Source organism: Marmota monax, unplaced genomic scaffold, assembly GCF_021218885.2.
Source record: "Marmota monax isolate L192 unplaced genomic scaffold, Marmota_monax_Labrador192_F-V1.1 WCK01_AAM20220418_F8-fsc00390, whole genome shotgun sequence".
Classification (NCBI taxonomy): Eukaryota; Metazoa; Chordata; class Mammalia; order Rodentia; family Sciuridae; genus Marmota; species Marmota monax.
In genome coordinates this window covers 161,643-176,297 of record NW_026693450.1, presented here as the reverse complement: position 1 = coordinate 176,297, position 14,655 = coordinate 161,643, and the positions used below count along the sequence as shown (strand labels likewise).

Here is a 14,655-nt window from a genome sequence, read left to right as displayed (position 1 = left end):
CAGAGTTGTAGGTGTCTCATGAGATTGGCCTGTAGCAGAGAGTTAAGGGTGTAGGGTTTGGGGCTGGGGTTGTGGCTCAGTGGTAGAGTGCTTGCCTAGCACACATGAGGTGCTGGATTCAATCCTCAGTATCACATTAAAACAAAAAAAAACTAAATAAACAAAATAAAGCTATTGTGAACATCTACAACTAAAATTTTTTTTAAAAGCATGTGGAGTTTGGAGTGGGATTGCCTGTATGTAAATCCCAGCTCTGCCATTGTAGCTGTGCAACCTTGGCCAACAAGCCTCCTACCTCCTAGTGCCTTAGTTCTCTTGACTGTAAAATGGGGTGGCACGTGGAATCCATGTCGTAAAGTTGTCAGAATTAAAGTCTTGTGTGAATTTCCCTCTAAACATTGTTCTTGCTGCTTCCTGCAAATTTTAATGTTTTATTTCCACTTTCATTTAGTTTAATCTTCTCTAAAGTTTCAGGAAACTTCTTTAATCAATGTTCTATTTTAAAATGTACTGTTTAATCTTTATGTATTTGGGGTTTGAGGGGTACCTTTGTGTTATCAATTTCTAGTTTAGTTTAATTGCCTGAGAGCTTATGTTGTAAGATTTCTATTCTTTTAAATCTGCTGAGGCATGTTTTATGACCCAGAATATAGTCTATCTTGGTGAATATTCCACCTGAGTAGAATAGAGTATGTTTTCTTCCATTGTTGGATGAAGTATTTTATAAATTTTAGATCCATTTCATTGACAATGCTTTTCAGTTCAGCCATATTCCTATTTGATCATTCAAGAATCTTTATCATGTCTGAGTCTGATGCTTACTTTGTTTCTTTAGACTGTTATTTTTCTCATTTTTTAGCGTAATTTTACATTTTTATTGAAAGCTGGACATGAATCTGGTAATGAGAACTACGGTAAATACTATTATGTGCTGCATGACAATGTTTCTGTTAGTGATAATGTTATGGCTTAGATATTAGTTGTCCTCCAAAAGCTCACATGTGAGACAATGCAAGAACATTCAGAGGTGAAATGATCAGGCTACGAGAGCCTTAACCCAATCAGTGAATTAGTCTCCTGATGGGATTAACTGAGTGAGTGGTAACTGAAGGTGGATGGGGTGTGGCTGGAGAAGGTGCTTGGTGGTGTGCTTTTGGGGTATATATTTTGTATCTAGCAAGTGGAGTCTCTCTCTCTCTCTGCTTCTTGATTATCATGTGAGCTGCTTCCTTCTGTCATATTCTTCTGCCATGGTGTCCTACTTCACTGTGAGTCCCAAGGAATGAAGCTAGCTGTCTGTGGACTGAGTTCTGAAACTGTGAGCCCCCAAATAAATATCCCTCCTCTAAAATTGTTCTTGTCAGGTCTTTTAGTCATAGTAACAAAAAAGCTAATACAGGTAGACTGTGTATACAATGGTGGACTAATTAGATTGTATCATCTAGAGACATCATAGATATCTTAATTTGTCTAAGTACTCTATATGTTCTCACATAGAGTAAAAAAATCACTGAATTGTATGCTTTAAAAGAATAGATCTTAAAATTGTGATCTATATGTGTAATATGAATTGTAATGAATTCTGCCATTATAACAAATTAAAATAAAAAATAGAATTTCACGTAAAAATAATAGATCTTACTTTATGTAATTGTTTGAATAAAACTGTTATAAAAAATGAGAGGTTTGTCTTCTATACCTTATTGATTGAAGAATTCTGCCACAAAACAAATTGCTGTTTCTGCCTTTCATGGTGCCTCTCAAATCTGTGTGAGTGGTTTCCCTCTTCTATAAGTCTTAAGTTTCATATTTGGATTGTTACACTATGTCCAACTCCTTCCTGTCTCAACAAATGACTTTTTCAAACAAAGCTGTTAGCCAGGGTTTTGCTCTTTAGGTACCCGACAGTGGTGTTTCCCCTGGCTTGTTCCCTGGTGTGAACATTAGGAAACAGCTTTGTCTTACTAAAGTACACATCTGGGTAGCAGAGATACAAAGTGCCTGGGCACTGGAGCCTTTACCTTCTACTCTTGCCAGACTCAGTTAATTTCCCAAGAGCTTCCCCTGCATCCAGTAATACATTAATGGGGTGCTCAATGGAGGGTTAAGTTAGATGTGTGTTCTGGGCAGGTGGGAGGCTAGACAGCATATTTTGATCTGGGTAGTTTAGTGGGTGGGCCTTTGGATAAGGTTTGTGCTGGTGCAGATGGTGTGAAGTGACATTGTAACACCTGGACTTCTCTGATTCTAAGGATACAATTTATGATTCTAATGTATCCCCGAATGGAACTCTCATAGCCCCTGGGCACCCGGGTGTCAGGGTTCTTTCTAGAATGATTATTTTTTGTGGCTTCTTTCTCCCTGTGCCTTCTCAGGTGGGGTTGCTGACACCCTTACCTCCAGCATTTTAAAATTTAAAAAGCTGGATTTGGGATACTTTCCTAAAATCCATGAGGCCCTGGATTCAATCCCCAGCAATACCTCCCCGCCCCCCCAAAAAAAAAATCAGTGTGGTTAAGAAAATACTTGATTGCAAAATGAGGATAACCAAAAACTGAAAGTACTGAAGCTTTAATATCAAACAGTAGCTTTTGTCATTGGGATCTGGAGACAAAGTATGAAGAAATGGAGCTCACCTTTGGAAAAGTCAAGGGTGCTCAGCAGAAGCTGTAATCACTTGTTCCAATTGCCATTTCCTCATTCTTAAGTAAATAAATAAAATACTATGAGTGATTAAAGACAAGTTCTTTTTTTTCTTATTTAGATGTTGTGTTGATCTTAAATCAGCTCATGCTAACTTTTGGGCTCCTGGTTTGCCAGGGTTACCTTGCCAGTGGTGATAGCTTCTCCCCACTCCCAATTATTAGGTCTGTTTCTGGTTAGAGTTGGTCTAGGCTGCAGGCAGAAGAGGGATGGGAGCTAATGGTTTTACTAAAAAGATCATTGGAGCGGGAATCCTCAAAGGAAGGCCTAGAGTGAGGGGTACCCTAGGACACAGTGGTTGCCAAGAAACATCACATATGGAGCCAGATACCCCTTCCCTGCATGAGGATTTCCATAAGTGAAACTAGGAACCAGGGCTTCTGTGTTCCTTCTGCTTGATCTTGCTATTATTTGTGATGGTGCTGTAGGCTCCTGGGATCCCTGACTGTGGCTCCTAAACTATAATGCCTCCTGTCCTATGCAGAAACATCTAAAAAGAGAATTTCTCAGACTAGGTTGCTTTTGTTGGAAAGTGATGATTGGGTACTAAGCACTCATTCAATCCCACCAGCCTGCTTTCTTCCCCAGGGAGCACCTTTGCATTTCTCCATAGGTGGAAACTTTCTCATTTTCCCCAGACCAGCTCCCATCCTGCGCAAATGTCACCTCCGCTGGGAAGTCTTACTACATTGGGAGTTTGATGTTCAGGTTCTTTCTATCCTTAGCTGTGGGACTGAATGAGTGCTTACTCATTCAGTAACTCCAGGCAAACTCTCCCGTTGCTCTCATTTTCAGTGTCCTCATCTCCAGTGAAAGTGGGAAATGGAAAGAGCATTTCTGAGGCCTCTAGGACCCTGGGCAACCTTCCCTCCACATTGCCTCCCCCCCTATGCAGCTCTGATCTTACATTGCTCTGATCTTCAGTGTCTTCATCTCTGAAACACACTTATCATGCCCTGCCTGCCTGCCTTGTAGGGCTGTCATGAGGCCCAATTTTAGAACCTCTCTGAAACTGTACTGTGCTGCACAGTTGGGAAAGGGATAGGCAGGATGATTTCTTTGTTCTTGGGTGTGTGATTGGGGAGTATATTGGGTGGTCCTGAGAACTATAGTGTTTCTGCTCATTTTTCTCACTGTAGGCTGTTTTATGGGCAACAACATAGTGCTGGATGTGTTGCATTGCAAAGGCCGTGAGAACATGCCCAGGCTAGATGTCCCATCAACAATTGGTTGTATCTGGGTAGACAGCAGCAAGGGGACTGGCTGCCTGGGCACCAGGGTGGCTGTTATCTTCAGAGGCTCCAGAGGACCACAGCATGGTCATTTCCTTGGGGCCCAGGAGAATAGTCATTAGATGGACACTGATGGACATTAGATGGCTGGGGTTGTATCAGACGTGGGTGACTGGGTGGGTACTTGGGACTGCTGAGGGTGCTGTGAACTCTTTCTTAGCAGCATTTAGGGGGAAGGGAACGTGGAGGGAAGGTTGCCCAGGGTCCTGGAGGCCTCAGGGATTAATGCTCTTTCCATTTCCCATTTTCCACAAGACACTTGGCTTCTTCCAGAAAAAACTCCTTGGGATTTGTTGTTCTCCATTACCATGGCCATGGCTCATTCCAGGCGTTTCTCTTTCTGATTCATTCTTTACCATTCTGTGGGACTAATCTTTCAAGTATCCTCTACTCAGAACCTTCCAAGATTACTTGTTCTCTTTAAAAGTCCAGTGTTTTGGCATTCAAATCTCTTTTCTAGGATTACCACTTGCATCAGAAAATCTTCTATTCCTGCTATGTTACTGCCTTTGCTACTGCTGCTTTCCCTGACTAAAGTGCCATCCCTCCCTGAGTCAGCTCTACTGTCTGCCCAGCCACTCTCCTGCCTGTTCTTTTCTCAGATCTGGAGGGAAAGCCCTGCCATGAGTGGTTCTCTGCTTGGGGCAGGGAGATTGTGGGTCTCCATCTGTTGGATTGACTTCCAGGAAAGCTGGGGTGCTGACTGAGCTGGGGCTTGACAGCTATCCCTTCGGGGTACTAGAGAGGACTTGCTCGGGGAGTGTGTGTGTGGTGTGCATGTGTGGTCTGTTGTGTGATGGATAGTATGTGTGGAGTGCACATATGTGGTGTACATGGTGTGTATGTGTGTGTGTGTGTGTGTGTTCTGTGTCTTGTTAGTTGTCTAATTCTGCCTCTAACCCTGATATCAGCCCCTGGTGAAAGGAAGGTGAGGAAACAGTATTTATTTATTAATAGATTCTGTTTTGGTGCAGTCACTCTGGAAAGCAGTATGTATATTTCTCAGAAAACTTGGAATGCAACTACCATTTGACCCAGCTATTTTAGTTATATTTGACAGCAGAATATATTTTGATATAATTATATAATCATGGAATGTATTTTATTCAAGTTAGGATTCCATCGTTATGGATGTACATGATGGTGTGATGGTGGGATTCACTGTGTTGTTTTCATATATGTACGTGGGAAAATTATGTAAGATCCATTCCACTGTCTTTTCTTTTCCTATCCCCCCTTCCTTCTTTCATTTCCCCATTGTCTAATCTACTGCACTTCTATTCTTCCCCTCACCCACCCATATTTTGTGTTATCTTCCACATATCAAAGAAAGCATTCAACCTTTGATTTTTGGGGGATTGGCTTATTTCAGTTAGCATGATAGTCTCTATATCCATCTACTTGCTGACAAATATAATAAGGTCATTCTTCTTTATGGCCAAGTAATACTCCAGTGTGTGTGTGTGTGTGTGTGTGTGTGTGTGAATCACATTTTCTTTATCCAATCACTTATTGAAGGGAACTTATTGGTTTCATAGTTTAGCTATTGTGAATTGAGCTGCTATAAACATTGATATGATCCTGTCACTGTAGAATGCTGATTTTTAAATGTTTTGGATATACTCCAAGGAGTGGGATAGCTGGGTCAAATGGTGGTTCCATTCCAAGTTTTCTGAGGAATCTACATACTGCTTTCCAGAGTGACTGCACCAATTTGCAGTCCCACCAACAATGTATGATGTACCTTTTTCCGCACATCTCACCAACATTTATTGTTACTTATATTCTTGATGATTGCCATTCTGACTGAAGCAAGAATCTCAATGTAGTTTTGATTTGCATTTCTCTAATTGCTAGAGATGTTGAACATTTTTTTCACATATTTGTTGACTAATTATATTTCTTCTTCTGTGAAGTGTCTGTCGCAGTAGAATGAAATTTAGCTCCTGTTTTCACCCTGCACAAAACTCTGCTCAAAGTGGATCAAGGACCTAGGTATTAGACCAGAAACCCTGTATATACAAGAAGAAAATGTAGGCCCAACACTCTAACATATCATCTCAGGAACTGATTTCCTTAATAAGACTCCTAAAGTGCAAGAAGTAAAATCAAGAATCAATAAATGGGCAATAAATGGATGGCATCAAACTAAAAGCTGCTTCACAGCAGAGGAACAAACAAAAGTGTGAAGAGCCTACACAATAGGAGAAAATCTTTGCCACCTGCTCCTCACATAGAGCATTAGTTTCAGGGATAAAGAACTAAAAAACTTAACACCAAAATAAACAAACAACCCCACAAATAACCCAACCAATAAATGGGCAAAGGAACTGAACAGACACTTCACAGAATGAAACTATTTAAAAAAGTTCTCCAGGAGATTGTGATGCACAGAGAGGGCTGGGAATCTGTTCTCTCATCAAGCTGAGATGCTCACATTTTTCAGTAGAGAAAAAGAACATTTATTGATGGATTATCAGGTGGTAGTCAGGTTCTTGTAGACTCTTGCTTAATTTTCAAAACCAGCTGCTAGGTGGAAATTTCTATTTAATGACGAAAACACTGTGAAAGGTCACACAGCTAGTCAGAGCCAGGATAGAAGTCAGACCCCTTCACCTCCAAAACCCTCTCTTTTTGCCCTTTCTCCCATCTTTTAGTTTCCAGCCTTTTCACCATTGTTCATGTATTTTCCTCTGCTAGGGATTCATTCACTATCTCCAATCCCAGTTCTTGCTATTGGAATCTGTGACTTCAGCGTATACACCACATCCTCTGCTCCTACAGCCTGGGGTCACCCTCTTCATGATCCTAAGTTATTTGGTTTGTGCTTCTGTATGGCTTTGAGTAAGAGCTCTCTTTTTCTTCTAGAGCCTTCAGGATAAGTATCTATTTTTTTTCCCAAAACTAAGTTCTCAAAAGTCTCTATCCTGGCACTTGGCATAAAGTAGGTCTCAACTAGAGTTGGTTGATTTGTAAATATTATTATTATTGTGATAACCCATGGGCACTCATTTAGCCAGTGGCGGTATATGAGAGATTTTAGTGATCAACTTGATAATTGTGGTCCTTTGAGGCAAAGGTGGATAAAATCTCCAAAGGAGCATCAGAGAGAAGGGGCCAATGGGGAAGGGTTAAGGGCCAGAGTAGAAAAACTGTGTGCTTAGCACTGATTGAAACATAGTGCATAGGTTGTCTGATCCTCACAGGTGAGATAGGTCAACTTTACCCAAGTGTCAGAAACTCAGAAAGGTTAATAGTCTCATCCAAAGCTCCAAGCCTGGGCTTTTTTCTAGATACCACATTCTTTAAATTCTCCAAATCTTGGAGAGCCTTGGGTAGGGCACCCTCCCTCTGCAGGCCCAGTTTCTTTGTTGCTACAATGAAGGATTCATCTAAATGGTGTCGCAGTGTGTGCCAGGCATTATGCTAAGGAGAGTAATGACTATAATAGTTCATGTCCTCTAGAAACCTTCTAGCTGTGACTTTATGTTTATGAGGTCCTCAGTCTCAGAATCAGAGTAAGAGTAGTGGCCTTTTGTTTTCTTTCTCTTCCATTTGAGGAATTACTTTTTTTTTTTTTTTTTTTTTTTACCTTGTATAGGTCTTTCCCTTGTTTACTTCTCTTATACCTCTTCCCTTTTTCACACAATTAATAGATTAATAGTAACTGACCTGTGAGGTTCTGCCAGGTTGTTAGTCAGAGCTGAGGCCAGCTTCTGGCAGGCAGACATTTCATCAAGGTTGAATCAAGAGCAGAGTAAATGATTTCTTATATGCTGGTTGTCTGCACCCACATCACTGGGGAAGGAAAGTCCCCCTGCTCCCCTTTTAGGCAGATAGATGTGAGCATAAAATCCCTCATGGCCTACATCAGGAGATAATGAGTAGAATTCTTCTCTTATGGCACTCTTCTTCTATCCCCCAACTAAATCCTTGATAAAAGTCCTACTGTAGGAAGAAACTTGGCCCTTCTGATGGCTTAATTTTTTTCACTGAAAGTGGTGTTTGAGGACTATAATTACCTTTAGGGGAAAACTAGAAGCAAGTCTGAGTTTCCCATAAGTTGTAAAAATATATGTTACCTTTGGGAGAGATGGTTTAAAGGCAGACCTGGTGAGAAGTGTTAGAGGCCAGCCCTATGAGCCAGCACATCATATGAGGATCGGGTAGCCACCAAGGGACAGAGAACCTATTTCTATTCCAATATAACCTCTCAAAAGAATACAAGAGGGTTAAGGGTCACTTTTTTTTAAAAGCAAATGGCACTTAAACAGTTTATCTTTAAATGCTATAATCTTCATTGACTTTCTAGACAGTACTTACGTATTCATGGTTGGGAAAGTGCAGTAATTATATACAGTAAAAAAAAAAAAATCTTTGGGTTTTCTCCCAAAGGACAGGAGATTTTGAGAGAACAGGGTGAGGATATGTGGAGGGGAAATAAAGGTGTCAAAATGACCAATTTTCCAGGTGGCTTTGTGAACAAGGTGTTCTTGGCAGGATCATGAGGTCCTGAGCCACAGGAGCAGGAAGGACCATGCTATACAGCCCTCCCCTTCCACCCTAGTTTACATAGAGGAGTAAGAGCCCATCTCACACTGGCTCCATTGGACATCTTTGCCTTGGAAGTGCCAGTCTTGGCAGCACTGGCACTGGAAGCCCTGTCTGTGACTCGCTGCCCCATGAGCCCTTGCCTGAAAGTGCCAACCAACTAGACTAGTCGGGACAAAAGTTCAGGAAGAAGCGGAGGTGCCTGGTACTGAGGCAGTGGTTCAACCTGTGGGTCTTCCTGGAAGAGAGGTGAGACAGATGGGCAGAGCCTTGCTGGCATCTCTCCTTCCCCTGAAATATGGGTGGTGAGCAGACCCAGGTGACTCTTAAACTGAGAGGGCTGGGAATTGCCCAATCAGGGAGCAGCCTTTCCCAGTCATTTCTCTTCTGCCTGTGCTATGATGTGAATCCAGATTTAAGGTTGCTGCTTCAAGCCAAGGCAAGGGCCACATGTTTATGTTTGTGAAAGAACAAATGTGGGGGCTGGGGTTGTGGCTCAGTGGTAGAGTGCTCGCCCAGCATGTGCGAGGCACTGGGTTCAATTTTTAGCACCACATATAAATAAATAAATAAAATAAAGGTCCATCGACATCTTAAAAAAAAAACAACAACAACAAATGTGGGGGTAAAGGTAGATCTTTTTTAAAGTAGAATGAAGGTTGTGAAGAATTTAATTTTCCAGCCCTTTCTCCTAGCAGATCTGGGAGAATTTTGTAGTTTTGCAGAGCTAGAATCAACTCTGTAGGAAAGGGCTTGTTTTCTGAGAGTGGTTAAACACAAGATGCCCTCTGAGGGCTAATGTGTGGATCAGAGTTGGATAGAAAATTGTGGTTCTGCAGGGCATAAAGCTTATAGAAAGGCTGGGATCCACAATCCAGTTAAAATAAACCCAAGCTCATTGAGTTCCTCCTAAGTCTGCTGTTGTAGTGGTGCTATTTGTCGGGTGAAACACATAGACATTGATCTCTGCCTTCAAGGAGCTCACAGTATGCACATGAAGCTAGATTTTGAGTAAATGATCTGCAAAGAAAGTGTAGGTGCTGTGGGCGTGTGTGTACTGTGTATATGAGTGGGGAGTGTGACCAGGAGGAGCCTGCCTGAAATAATCCTTGAATCAAGAGTCAAATGGTGTGTATATAGTGTGGGGGTAATTGGCAAGACTGCTAAAGTCCTCTGTCACTTGGTTTTCTGGGAGTAGTGGCCAAAGTCACAAAATAGGGCCAAAGATATAGGCAGCCTGTCCATATACTAATATCTATTCCTGCCTTTAAAGGGGGGAAATGAAAAACCCAGGGGATGTTTGGGGGAATTGGAGTATATATTAGGCTTTTGCTGTGCCCTGAGATTCTGTATTTCTCTTGAATTCCTAGTGCTATGGCCCCACAACTCCAGGTCCCTGTCCTGGACAGGCATATCTCTGCTGAATTGTGGCTCCCTCACCACAGACATTCCCACCACAGCCAGATGGTGGCCAGTACCACCTGCCTGTCTCTCTGGACTTCTGTGTTCTTGGGACTGGTGGTTGCTTTCCCAACAGAGACATCCCTCTTGTAGCAACTGGAGGAGCCAGGCCAAGACCTTACTTAAAGGATTGCCATTCCCGCATTCCACACTTTGGTCTGGTCTTGATAAGCCCAACCCAGGAGAGAAGACATCTGAAGAAGAAGCCCAGTGGTGATTCTTCTCTTCCTAACAAATGACCTGGGTTATCCAACAGTGTTGGGAGGAGATGTACAGTTTTGTAACATAATGAGTTGGATGAAAATAAATTGTAAATGAATGGTATGAAATAACTAAATACTGGTTTTGTGTAGACTTTTTTTTATGATGTGAATCTAAGAGGCAAATAACTTTCGCTCACACCCTCTGAAAACTATCATTGCTTTCTTCCTGGGCTTTGCACTATTCAGCTGCAGATCTTGACCTGTCTCTCCCTCCTTCTGCTGTCCTTCCAGTTTGCCCCAAATTTTGGATGCAGGGCAGTCAGTAGGCCATGTATGTCTCTGTTCAAGGACTGGTGAACAGGGTGCTCCTTGTGCTCTGATAGGTACTTCTTTACATATATTAGTGTGACTTTCTGACATGCTGGAGACTAGGGGGATGGGCAGGCTTTTCAGGGGTGTTGTGAAAGAAGTGGTTTTTAAACTACTCACTCCTGTCTTGTTATTTATTATTTACATGTTTACTGATAATGCCTTTTACAAATAAAATCTTATGGGGGAGCTATAAAAGTAATTGCAGAACTGCCCTAATTGTGTCTGAAATGGGAACGTTACACCCTCTCCAGATCATCTATCTTCTTCTAATCCCCAAATTTCAGACCAGGATCTCCTCCCTGTGGCAAGGTTCCCTTCTGGTCCTCCTAGGCCTCTGAGTAGCTCACAAAACTCCAAGTAGGTCTGCTTGGGACTTGAGTGGGACCAATAAGAAGTAGTTGTGTTTGTTCCAAATCTGGTTTAGAGTAAGCTTGATTGCCTGGGCTTGTAGCTTTGCCTTTCCTTCCTTTCATGAGGCTTTCTTGTGAGCTCATTCTCAATCATTTTTGTGGCCTTAACAAAAGTAGTGCAATAGCACTTAGGATCCTTTGTTTCATTTTGTAACCCGTGTACTATAGGAGGTAGGAGGGCTAAAAACTTCCAGATTTCCTTGCTGCTATGATTTAGATTCTCCTAATGAGACACAATGAGTAAGGTTTGGAAAGCAGGAGTGGGCAGAGTGTCTTTTTCTTCATTGGTGGCAGCAATCATGCAGTCTCCAGAAGACATAAGTTTGTGCAGTGGCCAGGCTTTGCTTCATACTCTGGTCACCTTCATGGGTGTGGAGCACCTATGAGGTTGACACTTTCCTGTAGCTTTCTGACTTTGGATTATAGCTTCCATGGTGCCTGATATTGACCCTCTGACTTCTGTAGCTGTAGAAGTGCCTTTGTTGGCTCCTATTTATGCTTGAAATACCCAAGAGTAGTCTTTGCATTGAACTCTGATAGAAATGGGACTCCATACTTTTTTGCAACTTGAGTCAAGTTGATTGAGAATGAGCTCACAAGAAAGCCTCAGGAAAGGAAGGGAAGTCAAAGCTACAAGCCCAGACAATCAAATTTATCCTAAACCAGATTTGGAGCAAACACAACTACTTCTTATTGGTCCCACTCAAGTCCTTGAGTTAATTTTGTCAGAAGTGGAGATAAAGGTAGGGGGCAGAGATAAAATGGGACAGTAGGATCACTGTGGTTGATCCTATTCCTCCCACATTTTGTAAGAGGGTGGTGTGGCTTTTTCCAGAGGCTCATATGTGTGGTTTCCCCAATTTCCTGGATTATGTTATGGCCAAGGAAGCAATGATCCTTGTTGGAAGGGCTGGCATAAAATGTTTCTCAAAATGGGCTGCTCCACTTATTCACTGGGCCAACAACCTCTGCTTTTGAGGTGATGGGCTCAAACATACCTGGTGGGGACTTGGTTAGTTTTCACCCAGGTTCATATTAAAATAAAGGAGGAAAATTCCTCTGTACTTGGGCAGGAGCAGCCTGCACTTTTATGAAAATGAAGGCCCTTCCAAGGTTTGTAATATAACCTCATAGAGTCAGGTAACTGGCACCATGGCCAAGATCTTATCTTCCTGCTCATTTGCTTTACCAGTTGTTGCAACCACTGAATTCACTCCCCAGGTGCTGGGTTCTGAGAGCCTTAATTAGTCTAGAAACAGAAGCACCCAGGGCTATGTGATTAAAGTACACATTGACCTTTCATAAGAGTGTGATGAGGAAGGGAGCCTGTGTAGGTGAGGGGATAAGTCCTGACTCTTCCAGTGGGTCCCTCAGGTTACTGATGGGAAGAGGCCTGACTCTCACATGGATGAAGGAACAGGTTTAATAGGTGGGTGCAGAACCCACCGTCTTCACATCAAAGCCTGGATTACTAACAGAAAGAACTCAGAACACTTTATTTTAAGTCATAAGAGAAACAGCCATACTTACTTACTACCTTAAGTCAAATCAGAAGTAACATCATTTTGCTCCAATGTAAATTGGTCAAACTTTCCCCTCCATCAGGGAAGACCTCTGGACTAATGTGGCATTTGTTCACTCATTCAGTTGGCAGAGCAAAGCTGATCCCTTAGCAATCCAGTAGTCTTTAGACCGATTGGAGGGTAAAAGGATAGTCACCACAAAGTTGGTTGAATGGCCTAATTAAAGATATAGGGGATGGGATGGGGGGAAGAATTGTTATTTAAAAAATAACTTCCAGATATAAAGAGACAAGATAATGAAAGTTGAAACAGCTGGGTTTCAGACTGCCTCTAGCCTGTAGGCAAAGAGTCCTCTGTGAGCTTCAGGTTTATGTGCCATAAAATGAAGATTTGAAGCCAACTATAGTAGCACACACCTATAATACCAGCTACTAAGGAGGTTGAGGCAAGAGGATTACAAATTTGAGGTCAGTCTTGGCAACTTAGCCCAAAATGAAAAAGTGGTGAGGTAGGTTGGGAGTATAGCTTAGTAGTAGAATGCTTTTCTAGCATGCTCTAGATCCTGAATTCAAGGCTTATTTACACCTGCACACACATGAAAAGAGTTTAGAATAATGGTCCTTTATGACCTGTACAGCTTAGACTTTATAACTTTAAGAGCTATGTTTTAAGTTTTCTGCAGTCTGAATCTAGGGCACTGGACTAGGATTCAAGACTGAGTTTTCAGTGGCACAAAGGAGGATGTAGTTGTGGGTTGGGCATCCAGCCTATCTGCCCTTCTGTCCATCCATCCACGCATTCTTTGTTCTATTCTGTAGTGGTAGGCACTTGGGCTCCTGAGATGAATAAGCATAGTTACAGGTATTTTCTATTCTCAGCTCTTACACATCCAACATAAAAGAGCACTTCTGCAACTTTTCCATTGTGGGTCTCTGTGAGGTGACCAGGATAAGGTTGAGAATAGGGTCTCGCCCTTGGAATGGGATTGCTACTTATAACACTGCTTTCACAGCAGCCCCCATTTGTGTGAACTTTGGGGAAAGCCCTGATGCCCCCAGGAGATAATGCCTATATCTCCCTCTCCTTACTTTTGTGTGCCATCCCCTTCATGATGGTCTTGAGGTGTCTGTGATAGGCCTCCCATGCCACCAGCCCCAGTTTGAGGGAAAGCAAGCCTAGACAGTCTTAATGTATACTTACTGATTTCATGGGACACAGAAATTTAGTCCAAGGTCCTAAACATCCCTTACAACCTCCCCTTCCCTTTCCCACACTTCCATACACACATCCCCCTCAGATAATCAGTGCCTCTACTGTATGAGGCCTCCTCTAGGTAGGAGGAAGTACTTGGGGACATAACCAAATTTCTACAGCCATTGAATCTGATTTAAGCTGAATCAGTTTGCTCTTGTCCAGAAATGAATTTAGCTGACTTACAATAATTCTTAATCTCCACATCTCACCACTGCTTTCTAAGGGGTTCATTGTACATACAGAGATGACTTAGTAGTTATATACAACTGTCTCCAACAGTGGTGATTGGGATTGGTATGTGTGACCACATGTCACATGTCCTAGAGGGTGGATATCAGGTTCTGTGCCACAGTGGCTGCAAAACAAGGGTCGTTAAAGCAACCATACTGCTATTCCACCAGTGGATCATGGTTAAAAGGAATTTGCCAGTTTTCTTATAGGAACTAGGAAAGAAATAGGATGACTAGAAGGAACTTATGAGTAGCTGAGTGTGTGTATGGAACAGTTGTAAAAATAAAGATTGTCTTCTCTCAGGGGTCATTGGTGCTTTGTATGCAATATTTGAGAACCTGGCAGGTTTAAAGGGTCTTAGAACTATCAAGCCAGGTTAAAGGAAAGCTTGCTGCCTCCAGACGGGATCAGATGCTGTCAGTGGTCTTAGCTGGACTAGCTTTTAGTGGGGTGGGTGCTGTGCCTCGGTGAATGAACATCTTTTGCACCCAAGATTAACTCAGGCCTCCACTGACTTGTATTAAGATATGAACTGGGACTGGGGTTGTAGCTCAGCGGTAGAGCGCTCACTTAGCATGTGTGAGGCCCTGGGTTCAATCCTCAGCACCATATAATAATAAATAAATAAAGGTATTGTGTCCAACTACAACTAAAA

General features: G+C 42.3%; 1 protein-coding gene and 1 long non-coding RNA gene across 7 annotated transcripts in view; one reads left to right on the top strand and one right to left on the bottom strand.

Moving 5' to 3' along the window:
* LOC124101538 (dynein axonemal heavy chain 6) overlaps positions 1 to 14,655 on the bottom strand; it is a 173,709-nt gene that overhangs the window by 891 nt on the left and 158,163 nt on the right. For 5 of the 6 annotated variants that reach the window (XM_046457550.2, XM_046457552.2, XM_058583396.1 and 2 more), the window contains one exon: positions 12,470 to 12,731. In XM_046457550.2, coding sequence (XP_046313506.1) covers positions 12,628 to 12,731 — 104 coding nt within the window. In that variant the 3' untranslated portion in view covers positions 12,470 to 12,627. Of the gene's footprint in view, positions 1 to 12,469; positions 12,732 to 14,655 lie in introns of those variants that run through there. The other variant, XR_009228040.1, reaches the window with a different exon arrangement.
* Positions 1 to 14,655, top strand: part of LOC124101536 (uncharacterized) — an 85,897-nt gene that overhangs the window by 51,210 nt on the left and 20,032 nt on the right. The window lies entirely within an intron of this gene.